The following is a 14,198-nucleotide window of genomic DNA, read 5'->3' as shown; positions in this document are numbered from 1 at the left end:
TTGCTTGGCAGGCAAGAGCGCTGCAGAACTACCTGCAGCAACGTGCTTAATCCCCACACAGCATCTGAAATGTCAAGGTTGGCAATCGGACGAAGCGCAGATTGTGTGACGGTTTATGGAGTAAGGAGGTCATGTGTGCCACATGTGTTGGTGCAGTGCTCTTGCCCGTTCCAACAAGCACTTTCTGCCCTTGGCTGCACAATAGATACTTCATGTAAACAGACCCTGCTGAAGGCCGGGGTGAAAGGCAGAACAACAACAACAACAGAACATACTGATTTCACGGCTTTGCGCGGTTTTACCCTGACTTACTGCCCTGCGTGGTTACACCTTCATTGATTATGACTTGCAAAAGATCCTGACCCGCCTTTTTTCCAGGTTACTACATACACTAGGCACACACTAGGTGGGGCTTTCGGGAGTAAGAGATGACCGGGGGCACTGGAGGGGTATGTATGTGGGTGCTAGACCCTGACCCATACTTTCACCACCACTCACAGCCTCTAATCTCGCCAAGCCTTTCATCATACATAGCATCATTGCTACCACCTCTACCATCTTGCTGTCACCACTACACACTGCCTGCTCTCTCCTATCACATTAATACTAATATCAGCCCTAAGGACAACAGTGTTGTGTAGGGACTGATTGTTACTCAGAAAATCGGGGGGTCAGTATCTTTTGCAACTCACCGATGTCGCATCTACTGCAACAGATTGTGTATACGCAAGAAGCGTTGGTAGCTGTTCACCACTGCAAAGTGTAATCCGCCTAACTTGGTAACCCCAAAAGATACTAACTTATATGTAACTTGAACTTCATGCATGTATCATCGCAACAACCATTCACGTGATCTGTGTTCGCTTCTTGCATGTTGTGTTCCTCTAGAACTATGACACGTTCGTGAGCATGCTACTGCAAACGACCGCAATGACCCTGCGCACAGCTCTATCGCACCCTGAGCAGACCCACGCGCCCAGATGGACACCCAATACAGACCAAGTTTTTGCTCACTACCGTCTCGTATGCTCGATACTCGAAAGGCAGCCACAGAAAGCGCTGCGTGTTGCGCAACACCCACTGGTCCTCTATCGAGAGCAGCAAAGGTTGCTCTTCCTGTTCAACAGGTGACGTCAAATTTGAAGTATTGGTGGTTTTGTTCGGCGGCGGGGGCTATTCGAACCACAGGGAAGGACTTTAGTGATGTTGATGGCAGCATATCACATAGTAAACAACGAGTCTCTCCTCTCATATTTGCAACCAAGTCAATCTGGTTAATGGTGAGTCCTGGAGGTGACAAGATATAACATCGACTTGGAGGTATACACAAACGTTTTCTCGTGTAACCTAGTGTCTTTCCGCACTGCTCTCAAACCTGTCGATATTCCGCAGCGAGATCCTATCAAATGTCTACGGAAAATCCAGTCGAGCTTGGGTCAGCTCCAGGAATTCCTCCGCGCTAGATACGGACTGTGAGGTCAAGCTGCGTCGAAACCGCTTTCCACGTTCTGAAGAGCGGCATTGGCGTCGCCGAACAGCTGCTGACAAAGCTCGGGTAGAGTGTCGCTTTTGTCGGTCGTAAGTACGGTCTGGCGTTGATGGAGGAAGGATTATCTATACAGGGGCGAAGTGCCTGCGAGTTCATGAGTGTTCACCTGGTAGATGAAGCTAAGAATAAGGTGGAGGCGAATGACGGTGATCCAGGATTGCTGCTCCGTTCTCCTGCTTCTAGTGTCGCCCGGTAAGCTGTCTCTTATAAAGAAGGCCTTCCGCTAGACAACGCCATCCGTCTTGCCTGTATTCATCAATAGCTCCTCTTGCATTCTCTATTCAATCGCATACACGTACTACACTTCATAACCACCTGTTCTACGGACCCCCGACACAATCAAAATGTGGTTCTCTTAGATTCAGATAGTTATATTGGTGACTTGCACAACTTCCTGATCCCCTGATCTTTGAAAAGGTACAGCGTGGTATACTGCCTCTACTACAGGTTTAAGTCTAGTGTAAGGACTTAAGGGTGCAGTAGTAAGAGGAAGACAGCAGGAAGGTTAGCAACAATAACGGAGATGATGGCCAGTATAACGTGGATGAGCATCTGTGCAGGCTGTGAGTAGTATTGAATGTGTAGTTTAAGATCTCGCTCAAGGTAAATCCACATATATACCCTCATGTCTCTCTCCAGACCTTCTCCGTACCCCTCTCCTCCTCTGACATCTAGCATGTGGTCTATACAGAGGGGAGTCAGCAACTTCTACAAGTTATTATATCCAGAGCTACTTTCATCGCCGCTACTCTCGTCCCTCAATCAACAACCGTCATTGCAGGTTCCTCCACGCACAGAGACGGATTGGCCCCAGCCTCATCAACAAACCGATCCCACTCCTTCCTTAACCCACCGACCCTCCTTGGCACCCGGTAATCTCCACCCATCAAACCCAAAATCCCCAATCCCCGGTACATTATGCAGAAACCCACAAAACGATACCCGCCTCCGATAAAAGGCATGAAATCGAAGAAAGCCGCACCCATACACTTCTCACCAAACCCATGAGAAGGTGAATGCATTGCGCGAGTGACCAGCCCGGTGACTTCGAAGCTATCAGTTCCCTCGTTTCCTAGAACTCTAGATGACTCACCTTAGCCTGCACTGCTCGCGCCTGCTCGAATTCTATTAAGGCCAGGTAACAAATTCCTTCAGGAGCTACCAGAGCACGAAGGAGATATTGCACACGGCGCCACAATGTACGCCACGCACTGTCGTCTTTCGCCAGAAGGTTAGGGTGTACAGCATTCCATGTACAAAGGAAGATGGTCGCAAGGCAGCTCCAGACAAGGCCGATAGTCCCACGAGTTTGCGGTTCAGGAGCCCAGCCGACGATCCTGGTGGTATTCATGCTAGGCGCTGTGCATGGAAAGAAGATGCAGGGACAGCTGTCGAAGAACGAGGATGAAAGACGAAGCTAGGCGAATAGGCGGATTTTGAGTGTGTATTGGTGGACCAAGGTTGGCTCAGCCGCTGCATCATGGGAGCATAGAGAGTAGTCCTAGAGGCTGTGAAGTATCGTTCTGTGCACTCAGCCCCTCATTGCGAATCGATTGCGCAGAGGCAACTGGGAAAGCAAGGTTAGACGATGCCATCGCATCAGTGATGTGCATGCGGATGCAAATAGCGAGCACTGCAGTGACGTTACCTTGGGAATGAGGTGTTAAAAGTAAGGTTGGAGAAGGAGGGAGGGAGAAAGTAGCCCTGAAGGTATACACACAACGACTTGCCAGTTTAAGTAGCAACTGCAGCTGCGGCAGTCACATTTGGCCTTGTCCACATCGCGCCTACCACAACAACCTGAGCGCACGTCTCATGTGTCAAGTGCCCCGCAGCTTCATTCGAACAGGTTTAATTCATCCTACGTGTGCGCGCAAGCGCATCTCACCAAAGTCATACAGCCACACCCCTCTCCACCCCTCCTTTCCTCACATTACCCATATCCACAGATTGACACCACACTTGCTATCAAAGCCCGCGCAGCGCCCAGAAAAGAAGAACTCCGCCAAACAAAGCCGTAGCTCCAAACCGTCAACGACTAAGCCATGCTGCGCCACGCCGATGCTAATGCTTAGATGGGATGTAGGGAAAGGAACGATTCTGCCACTGCTGTTGCGTGGGCGGCAGCCGAGAAGTAAAAGGGGTAGCTGTTGTACAAGAGGTTGCAGATAGGGTTGTGAGAACGAGGTGGAAGTTGCTGCGTATTGCCTTGCGTTGTCTAAGAAGGAAAGGGGTTCATGATACTGCCGTCTCGCGAGGTAGGATTCGGAATGAGGCGTCCTTTGCAAGACACATGTACAGTAAAATTACGCCGACCGTCGTATCGAGATGTTGAAAATATGGCTGCTATGGTGCCCGACACTTTTACTCCATGGATAGTTAGATGCGCCTGAAAGCTGCCGATGGTATCCAGTGGTGCTTGTACAAGCAAGCAAGAGGAAAGTCGCTGCGTATGCGGTGACATGATGTCACTATATCTCAACCGTCTTGAGGTCTTCGGTTTCTGCGATTGGGCTCTTGAGCGAGACAGGCTTTGTCTTCTCCTCCTGGGTCTCCTTCTTGTTCTCCTTGTCACTGCTCAAGCTGGCGCGAACGGGAAAGTCGTCGCTCGGCCTCGGGGTGTCGATCGAGATCAGCTTGTCCGCTGCAGTATTGGTCTTCGCATCGAGATCGGTGTGTACGCGGATGGGCTGGGCGTGCTCCTCAGCGACTCTCGCGAGAGGGCTGGATAGCTTGCCTCGTGGGCTGACACCCTTCTGCTTCGTCGATAGGCGGTGAGGGCTGCGACCACGGTCTTGAGGTCCAATGACTGGGCTGTGGTAGGGACTGCTGGCGGTCGAGCTGGGGACAACACCTCCCGGAGCGTTGGGGTTGATGCGCAGGCCGCTGTTCGGTCGGCGCTTGTTCACTGGCCTTCGGCCGTGCTTCTGGTCGCACCGCCAGCGCAGGATCTCGAGATATGGCGGCTCGACGTTCTGTTTCCTGAAGGCAAGGAGCTTGAGCTCACCGCTGTCCTCGTCGATGTGAACGTCATTCGAGGCCATGTCGTCGGCGATCATGGCAAGGAGTGCAGCCCATGAGCGTGCAACAACAAACTTGCAGTCGTAGTCTCGGCCAAAGATGATGATCTGACCCCAAGTTCCAGTAGGACCAGGCGCCAAATCAGTAGCGAGGTAGTTGCCTCCCCAGTCGCGAGCCAGAGGAATCCAGGCAGGGTGAGCGTAGGCCTTCTGGATGGCGTTCGGCGGTTGCGAGTCCTGACGAGCTTGCAGGTCTTGTCGCCAAAGAGGGTTGCCGGTCGCCTGAGGTTGCGCAATCGGAGGTGCTGTGGAAGAGCCAGCAAAGGCCTTAACGGGAATCTGGGGGGATCGGTAGTCAGGCTTAGTGGTGAGGTACTCTTCAGCGACCTTGCGCCAGTTCTTCCACTCCATGACAATCTCCTCGCAGTCGAGCAACATCAGGCCGAACAGAACACCAGTAGGGAGACCACCGCGTTCCTGACCATCGTGAACTTGGAGCGACTCGCGAATGTCCATGGGGAGTGTAGCATCAAGCTCGTGCTCCAGCTCGTTGACATCGTTTGCTGTAGCGCCCTCGCAGATGTTGTCAAAGAGCTCCTCGTAGTGGTCCTCCACCCAGCGGTCAATGCGCTTCCAAGAGTGTGAGACAGGCGGTGGTGGAGGCAGGCCCTCGTTGAAGTTCTGCATCTGGATCTCGCCGTTGGGACCCTTGTCGAACGTGTCTGCGTCGACCGTTGCTTGGCGGCTCAGCGACCCGCGCATTCCAGGAGAGTAGGGCGAGCTCGGCGACATGGGGCCCTTGGGCGAGCCAATGAAGCCATTGCTGGTCGCAATGTCGTCGTGTGCGTATGGGGAAGACAGGTCGACTCGAGAGTCAACGCCGCTGGTAGCAATCGATGTGAGGGCGCTGTGACGGCTCTGTGGGATAGGGATGTGGCGCCCTGTCCGGTACGGGGAGTCGTGCGAAGCATGGCGGTCGTTCGAGGTCATTGTGTGCCAGAACGACTGAAAGAAGGAGCCGACCCTGTCCGTAGTCAGTATTAGGGGCGCCAGAAACAACGCTCCTGCGCAGGTGCATGTCTTACGATTGTGCCATGGTGTCAACGGGAGAAAGGGAGCGCGAGAAAAAGTCCGGGTGCGCTCTGCGCTGTGGTGCTGCGAATAAGAGATCCTCCAGAGAGCGTTGTGTGTGAAAGGAGGTGCAAAATGAAGTTGAGTTGATCGGCGTAGTAGACAACTGGGTGGTTTCCAAGGCCGAATTGCAGGAGAAGGTATGAGCCCAGGACTAGGAGTTAGGGGCGCCAAGGCTGTGGACCCGCTTTGATATGCTTGACCACGGATGCCACAATCCTCCGTGTTTAGTAGGTCAACAACTGTTCTGCAGTGCAAGTGAGGTCTCGTGGTGGGCGTGGGATTGTGATGATATCTTGTTGTTGCTTGGTTAATATTGTTTCGGGGATACCTTAGGTGCAGCTCACGGGACGTTGCTATCAACCCCCGCCTGCTGGGCATGCGGACTTCCAAGTACTTGCTTCCATTCCCGGCCACCAATACCGGTTATTAATAGGCAAATCACCAGTACAACCCCATGTCCACTGTTATTGCCGCAATTGCTTGTCCTGATAAGTGTTATTTGCCCTCCGGGGCCAACCAACAGCAGCTCACTTCAGAAGTTGGCAATCTGCTGTTCACTATGCCAGCGGCCAAATCATCACAGCCATTCACCGCCTATCGTTCCTGCCCCTGTTCCACATTTCCGACCAACCACAGCGCCTACCCTAATGTTTCATGAGCGCCCCAACCAGGCCGTTGCTGCGGCCGCCACCACTCGAGGGGCGCTTGATTTGGTGAAAGCCTCCCGAAGCCAGTCGACGCACACCTGTGACTCCAATTCGATCGCTTGCTGTAGCCTTGGTGTCTAGCGTTCGCGTCACCAGAGCTTGCAAGCACCAAGAAGTGCACCACCAAACACTCGCGCTAAGCCTGATCCTCGCCGCGTGTTATTGCAAGGTTGCTGCTCTTTGCGCTGGGTTTATTCAGCGTTTTCAGACCTGCACCTTCGTGTCAAGTCGGCAGGTGACGCGGCCGACAACGGTCTGCTGCTATGATGTAGTTGCAAATCAGTGCACTTTGGAGCATGCACATCACCAGGTTGTGTCTCACGGTTGGGTCTGCACTGTTTTGTGTGGTGACACCGCCGAATTAACATTGCTTGTGCCGTGCTACATATCTTGATATCTACCCTGCCAAGATCTGCTTCTTGGGCGGCCTGTCAAAACGAAGCTTGAGGGAACACTGCCAAACGAACCACAGCAGCCAAGCCGGTAACTGCAGCTCCCCGGTGTGGGGAGATGAGGCGACTTGTATTTTTGGTCGTCCAACACGCCACATCGTCACCACAACACCACAAAGACGCAGCCGAGATAGTGTTTGGCCACACTGATGTTTGTCGCAACGGCTATCAAGGTGTCGTTGATCTAGACATTTCGTGACGGACGCGCTAGTTTACCCCAGATTCAGATCCGCCGCCACGTGGGCCAGATACGAGGTGATGTGCTGGTGAGTAAGCGCCTTGCGACAGAGCGTCATTTGCCACGTTTTATCGTCGTTGGTCGAGTCTGGATACGAGGTGCGCTTGCGCGAGCTTGTGGCTTGAAGCTGGTTTTATAGATGTGGCGTGGGGCTGCTTGTTTGGCTTTCAGAGTAGTGGTATCATGTAATGGTCTTACCCAAGAATTGATATAGCTCTTCCTGGAGCGGCAGCACAATACCCTCTGCAGCTGCTTGCAAAAACTCGGAATCCTGCAGGCTAACTCCAGGGTCGCTGAAACACCGCAAGCAATGCCTGATAGCGCTCAAGAACGCGGCAGATAACTCGTCTTGCGACTGCTCTGCCCACTGGTGTGCCATAGCACATAGCATCCATGAGTTCTGGTGAAGCGCTGGATTACAAGCACCATGCTCAGTCTCTTGGTACTTCTCTGCGGTCGTCCCGAAGTACAGCTCCAGAAGCGCCACTGCAAGTGCAAGCAGAACAGTGTTCTTGTTCTGAAAGCTGAGAGCTTTCGTCTTGGCAGTCAGGCTATCTAGAGGATCCTTTGCTGTCGGGGCTAGATACGGATGTTCGATATCGATGAAGCTGGAGGCAGCCGCGGTCTGATGGAACTGAATATCTCTGGCAGCCCATTGGTTCGTGAGCCATGGTGTTGAATTGAGGTAGAGTACGCTAGAAGCTAAGGTGAAAGCCAAGCTGTATCTCTCTTTCTTACTCAGTTTCACGCGTTTGCCACTGACCGTTGGGCGGCGTTCCAGAAGGTCCTCAAGGGAGACCACATCGGACACGGGAGTCAGTTTCTCGGTTGTGTCAATGATGTAAACACCTCGAAGCTTCTTCCTAGCGTCAAGCGATAGACCTATGCGAGACGTGGCAGGCTGAAGCTGCTGTATTGACGCGCATATGTCTGTCACTTCTTGCAGTGATTGTGAATGATTAGCTACAGGGTCGCTGATGGAGTATGGTGGAGGTGAGCTGAAAGACACACTCTTTGTCATTCTGTTTGTGTCAGTAGAGTAGGTGGGCAAAAGCATCTTAAGGCCTCCACGCTTACCTAGGCATAAGGGACGACATAGACGTGAGGCCTACATCCTCCTCCTCTTCAATATTGATATCTGCAGCTTGCCATTTCCACGATGCGGCGGTACCAGCTGCGACTGATGAGAACGACACCGTGAAACAGGTCTTGCTAGAGTTCGATATTTTCATGCCAGACGCATAAAGATTCCCTCTGGGTTCCAGCTGAAGACTCGTACGGTGAACGTCTTTGCAGGAGCAAGACCAACACAGCGACGTGTGCAAGTTCTTAGCGTAACCCTGTATGCGCTGCAGTCGAGTAACGAACGATGGTTTGGCAGCCTTGCGATACGTCTCAATCTTCTCGCTTTTCTCGGTAAAGCGTTCAAGCTCCCGGTTGCAGTCGTTCAGCTCCTCAAGCAGCGCCTTGACGGTCTTCTTGCTCATACCGAATCGGATTCGTTTCTTGAACTCAAACTTGTCGATTCCCTTTTTAGGGTTGGCTGCCAGGAGCGCCTCAAGATCGTTGCGTTTCAGCTGCTGGAATGTGAGTACAGCGCAAGGGATGCCAATCAGCCAGCATTGACGACGTCACGTCCAGGATGGGAAAACTACCCCACGTATGTTCATCTGTACGCACCTCGTTTGCCCGATCCAGATCCAGTTTGCTTGCAATCTGCTTTGTGATGCGCTCTATGTCCGCAATTGTGCCTTGGTATGCATGGTATGATTCCTGCAGCCTATCCTGAAGCTTCAGAGCCATCTCTTTGTCCTTCCACAGCTGTGACGATCCAGGGTCCGTCATCATCTCAGCTAGCTCGACATCGGCGGTAATAGGCTCGAGGAGGATACGGATCGTTTGAGAATAGTGGACATGCTGATTGCGCAGCTTTCGGATGCATTGCGGCAGCTCCTTATCCCATCTCATAAAGCTCTTAATAGGGTCAAGACCTTCATTGTAAGACTCAATGCCTATGCACATATTAGCCTCGATCATGCTCGCGACTTGTAACTGGCAACGCACCTTGTATGAGCAAAGGCAGGCAGCCTAGCACAAGGCCGGCTACCTCGACACCAGACATTTGCGCAGATTACCTGCGATCCAGAAGCCTGGAAGTTGTACCAATACAAACAGTGCTGCATCATGGTAAGCTGGTGGTGTCGAGAGGGAGTCAACGCGGGGCTCCGTGTCAATATGGATTCGAGCTCGAGTCCTGGAGGCTGTCACGTACCCACCAGTCTTGTCGTCCTTGGCTTTTTAACGCTGTCTTTGAAGACCTTGATCCTCCAGGTGAAACATGATTACAAACTTTACGAAGCAATGCTTGCAGCAGAGATCCATGAGTTTGTCGTGATCTCCAGCTCCGCCTCGTCCCAACCAGAACCGGATTAGTCTTGTCGCATGAATCCCCATCGTGCAGCCCACAATCTCGATATCGCGACAACCTCCAGGCTCCCGGATCTCTTTATTCCAGCGTTCAGGAATCTTAGCATGGTGTGACTAGCGTCATGACGGCAATTCGACTCGCTACGGCATCGAACGTTCGTAGCTTCCAAAATCTTTTGAACGCCCTTGTCACGAGCGACGGCAAGCGGAAAGAGCAAATTGACCAAGAAGCTCTTGAAGATGAGTTTGGCAGGTTCAGAGTGTGGTCAGGGAACTTAGGAGCTTTGCAGAAGGGTCATAGCTCCCTCGACTACCGTCTTCGTGACTCACCGTTGCTCTCTGGAACCGCCCTAAAGTTCCTGGAGGAACTCAACCAGAACCTCGATGAAGCATTTGCAATAGTCTCTGGATCTCGCTTGCCTTTCGAGAAACAGCCGAAGCCGGACTCAAACGAAGAGAAAGACGAAGAGGATGATGACGATTTCTTCAGCGAGGATGACGAAGATGACGAAGCTGGCGGCTCGAAGAAAGAGCTGACGATGCGCTATGAAGAGGTTGTTGACGTAATTGACAACCTCTACAAGTTGAGTGTCCGTATCAGAACGCCCACGATTCGGTCACGGTCTGCCAAGGCAGCTTCTTATCAGCCGAAGGACCCTGAGACAGGTATTGACATACTCAGCACGTATGCTCAGTACGACAAGCAGCATACTAACGAGCTCCTCCGAAATTTACGGCAACCTCATGTTGAGAGTGCTCAGATTGGAGACGACTATCTTGTGTCCCGTTTGGCACATGGCATAACTCTTCGTCGTCGGCAGTTCAAGTACTGGAAACGGCATCGAGACAAACTCTCGGTGTCCGCAATACCTGAAGAGAATTCGATTCAGCCAAAGCGCACCGTGGAGCAAGTCAATGCACTCTTACGCAACGATACTGCGGAAGTCCGCTTGCCACAACCGGCCATTGGTAAGTCCCTCACAGCGAGTTCGTTCAGACCCTTAAGATGCCAATATCGAACTTCTTGCGGCTTCAATCTTCAAAGCTGACGATTCTCAGTGTTCAAAGAGCCGCCCAGCCAAAAGACCGGCAAAACGATGCTCTCTGGCACAGAAGCAACACATCATCATCAATCGCTCGACGATATAGTCGACACTAAGTCTGTAACAAGCTATGCTGTAACCGTAACCGATGTCCACGGCAAAGGAGTCAATCTACCTCCTCCGCCCAGAAGTGCAGACGGAGGAAAGGACTTTGAGTGTCCATATTGCTACATTATCTGCCCCGCCCGCTATGGTAGAGGACGGCCATGGCGTACTCATCTGCTCCAGGACTTGCAGCCTTACGTCTGTACATACCCAGATTGCGAGGCGTCGGAGCAGCTCTTCCGCAGTCGCAGGGAATGGAACGAACATGAAGCCGGCCATCGCAAAGCCTGGAGGTGTCCAGAGCATCCTTCGGCTGTATACGGGTCCCGTGTTGGACTAGAAGATCATCTTCGACGGCAGCATCTTGACAGCTTTCCTGAACATCAGCTGGATACTATAGTCAAGATTGGCGAGACATCGACGGTTGAGATGCGCAAGAGATGTCCTATTTGCTTCTTGTCTGCAGATGCAGGAGGCATGGGCGATTTTGCAAACCATGTGGCCAACCATCTTGAACGGTTTGCAGCATTTGCTCTACCCAACAGCAGTGAAGAAGATGCAGACGGAGCAAGTCGTGTCGCAAGTCGAGGCAGATCTGGTAGCACTACTTCACAGGATGTGAGTGGCATGTCACTACCCAGTGACATTTCAGACAAGCAGGAGCAGGGTGAAAATCTGATTACAGGGCTACAGAGGGTTGATGAAGAACCACTCGTGTACGAGCAGGGCCCACAAGATGCGCCTACAAGCCATTTGCTGCTTTCTGCGGAGAGCTTGCTTTCACTTCCAGACGCAAGCCAAAACAGACTCGACATGCTACTAGTGAACAGGACAGGTGAACAGGATGACGATGATGCCGACGAAGAAGAAACCAGAGCGCCACCAGCTGACATCGAGGAGCATCAGGAACGTATAGAAAGTTTCAGAACCTACTTGCTGTCTCTGCCAGGTGCTCAGACTGTACGATTCTTCAAGCGTTATGGTTCGTGGAGAGGGCATGCTATATTCAACAATGGCACACGGACCGCCCAGGCCATGGAGCTCTTCGACAAAACGCTATATCCCGAAGTTAGGATCCAACAAGGGTCTGAAGGTAACCGCAATAAGCTCAAATTCAGTGTACCAAACACGCAGGAAACCTATTGGCAGCCTCCTACTCGACAATTGACGTCCGACACACAAGACGCCGGCAACTTGAGTACCTCCTCGACTTCGATAGTATACGATGATGAAGAGACAAGTCACAGCAAAGAAGGTGTGTTATCTGTCGCCGACATACCGACACTTTGCGATATGTACAGGTCGCGAAAGTTGTTGCAGCGCGATCAGAGCTTTGCTCCAAACGACTCGTACAATCGACTCATATCCTTCTGTTATTACGACCTTACAAGGATCAAGGTGGACGCTATCGTGAACAGCGCCAACATTGCCATGAAGGTCAGCAAGCACGCAACGACGCTCAACTACTCCATTCACAAAGCTGGAGGCCCAAAATTCTCAGAAGAAGCACAGTCGAAAGGAAGACTGAAGCCAGGGCAAGCAGTGCTGACCAGCGGCCACAACTTACCTTGCGATCATGTCATACATGCAGCTAGGCCGCAGTACTCCAAAAACAAGGGTATGGGCCAGTTCAACATCCTTACGGAATGCTACCGCAGCGCTCTTAAGATCGCGCTCGTTTCGGGTCTCAAAACTGTCGCGTTCCCTTGTCTCGGTGCCGGTGGATGCGGTTTTCCACCCCGGATCGCTGCCCGTGTAGCCCTTCAAGAAATACGAGAGTTCCTAGACGCTCATATCCAGCATCCTTTAGAGCGAATCGTCTTTGTTGTTAAAAGTGTCTTGGACGAGAAGGCTTACATGGATCTGTTCCCAGTTTTCTTCCCACCTACACATAGAGACCTGGAGGTTGCCAGATCATCCGAATTATCTGCAAGTCGGGCATCACTTGCAGCTCAGGCCCTGGAAACACGTCTGCAGGTGCAGAAGATTGCAGAAGACCTGTCTGCGGAGCTCAGCCTATTCATACCAGATTTTCCAAAAGAAATTATGGAGGAGCTTCATAGCATAGACACCGCATTGGCCTCGATCAGAGGGTTCTTGCTTGGCCCAAAGATCCTCAAACGGAGCTTGAACGATTTGAACCTGCTTTGCTCCGTTATGCAGAATGTTTGCGGAAGCATAACCGAGCTCACCGAATCAGCTAAAACTATGACGTTCTCCGGAGGTCAAAGTCACAAGGGACTGTGGGACGATTACAACAATCACAAGAAGATGGTTCACGATAGTAATCTCGAGGAATTTTTGAGAGACTGCCAGAACTTCGCTCAATGTCTGGATGACATTCTAACACGCGATGGCGTGGAGCTGGATGAGATGACGCCCATGCGCCTGAGGCTCGACTGCTTCAAAGCCAAGCAAAGAAACCAGGATACTGAAGGTATCCGTGAGCATCTTGATGAGGTTCTCTATACGAGAGAGTTCCAGCGCGAAAGTAACACTCAGACACGGGACGTCGTACGACTACATCAAATCCCATCGGTAGCACAGCTGTATTCTTCAAAAATTCTCGAAGAGAAACCAACCATGGTGCAGCCATCTGCTGTATTCAACCATACAGTCTGTCTCGTCAGAGAGGATATTACGAAGTTGGATGTCACCGTCATGGTCAACTCTACCGATATGACGTTCGCCGGCATGGGTACACTGGATCGCAAAGTCTTCAACAAAGGCGGCTTCGAGCTTCGTGAGGAGTGCACAAAATTCGGTGTATGCAAGGAAGGTGATGTTAAAACTACTCTCGGCTACAATCTACCAGCGAAGCACATCCTGCACGTGGTGCCTCCAGAACAATGGAGAAAGGACAGCAAAGATGTCTTGCGGCAGATCTATCGCGAGATCCTGTACACTTCGCAGTCTCTACGGGCAACTTCGATCGCTATTCCTTCCATCGGTACTGGGATGCTGAATTACCCGATACGAGATTGTGCATCGCTGGCTATGGAGGAAGTCAACCGTTTCCTCGAAACCGCGGAGCCTAGAAATCCACTGGAGAAGATCATCTTCGTCGTATACTCATCCAACGACGAATTCGTATACAAGTCTCTCCTACCTGTGTACTTTCCACCGATTGATCAAAACGTCAACAGAGCTCTGCCAGCGTCGCACCCCTTCCCTACCAGCGCACGTCCGCCCCCTGAATCGATCTCTGCCCCCCGACGTACGCTTTTCAGCTCCATTGGCGACGCAGTACGTAATCTAGGCAGTTCACGCTCTGGAAAGTGACCAGTCTCTCACACTTCGCGTGCCATCAACACCTACGAAGAACATGCTCTCCTAGGCTTTGAATCGCACGCTCAAGACTGCGATACTTGCAAGACAATGGAACAGCTCTACATTGACGGTAAAGATCTTTGCGAATATGGCTATCCACTGGCACAAACACTGTTGTAGTACATGAACCAGGAGCCAGATCAGCTCGTGCACATAAGGCCTGTGCAGAACAGACAAAGCATCAGACTTGAGG

At 51.8% G+C, this 14,198-nt stretch overlaps 3 protein-coding genes across 3 annotated transcripts; 1 reads left to right on the top strand and 2 right to left on the bottom strand.

Moving 5' to 3' along the window:
* Positions 1-4,020: 4,020 nt before the first annotated feature.
* On the bottom strand, positions 4,021-5,665 carry BU25DRAFT_419272 (cell wall assembly and cell proliferation coordinating protein; the record flags this gene model as incomplete). The annotated part of the gene is made up of 2 exons (XM_033707923.1): positions 4,021-5,593; positions 5,655-5,665. 2 exons carry the CDS (start codon positions 5,663-5,665, stop codon positions 4,021-4,023), a joined length of 1,584 nt encoding a protein of 527 aa, XP_033564444.1.
* Positions 5,666-7,281: 1,616 nt separating this feature from the next.
* On the bottom strand, positions 7,282-9,222 carry BU25DRAFT_335018 (uncharacterized protein; the record flags this gene model as incomplete). Its single annotated transcript, XM_033702566.1, has 4 exons — positions 7,282-8,122; positions 8,178-8,680; positions 8,781-9,112; positions 9,165-9,222. 4 exons carry the CDS (start codon positions 9,220-9,222, stop codon positions 7,282-7,284), a joined length of 1,734 nt encoding a protein of 577 aa, XP_033564443.1.
* Positions 9,223-9,486: 264 nt separating this feature from the next.
* On the top strand, positions 9,487-14,188 carry BU25DRAFT_254947 (uncharacterized protein). Its single transcript, XM_033701655.1, has 2 exons — positions 9,487-10,496; positions 10,587-14,188. Exons 1-2 carry the CDS (start codon positions 9,650-9,652, stop codon positions 13,955-13,957), a joined length of 4,218 nt encoding a protein of 1,405 aa, XP_033564442.1. The 5' UTR covers positions 9,487-9,649; the 3' UTR covers positions 13,958-14,188.
* Positions 14,189-14,198: the final 10 nt, after the last annotated feature.

The sequence above is a fragment of the Macroventuria anomochaeta genome (assembly GCF_010093625.1).
Source record: "Macroventuria anomochaeta strain CBS 525.71 unplaced genomic scaffold BU25scaffold_7, whole genome shotgun sequence".
Classification (NCBI taxonomy): domain Eukaryota; kingdom Fungi; phylum Ascomycota; class Dothideomycetes; order Pleosporales; family Didymellaceae; genus Macroventuria; species Macroventuria anomochaeta.
Note: the sequence above shows the minus strand (reverse complement) of the source record. Positions and strands in the feature narration are given on the sequence as shown.

Excerpts from the sequence above, each read along its gene's own strand:
- BU25DRAFT_254947 (XM_033701655.1), top strand. The coding sequence starts at position 9,650 with ATGACGGCAATTCGACTCGCTACGGCATCGAACGTTCGTAGCTTCCAA. Across the intron at positions 10,497-10,586 it reads CTTGCCACAACCGGCCATTG|TGTTCAAAGAGCCGCCCAGC; the intron begins GTAAGTCCCTCA and ends GACGATTCTCAG.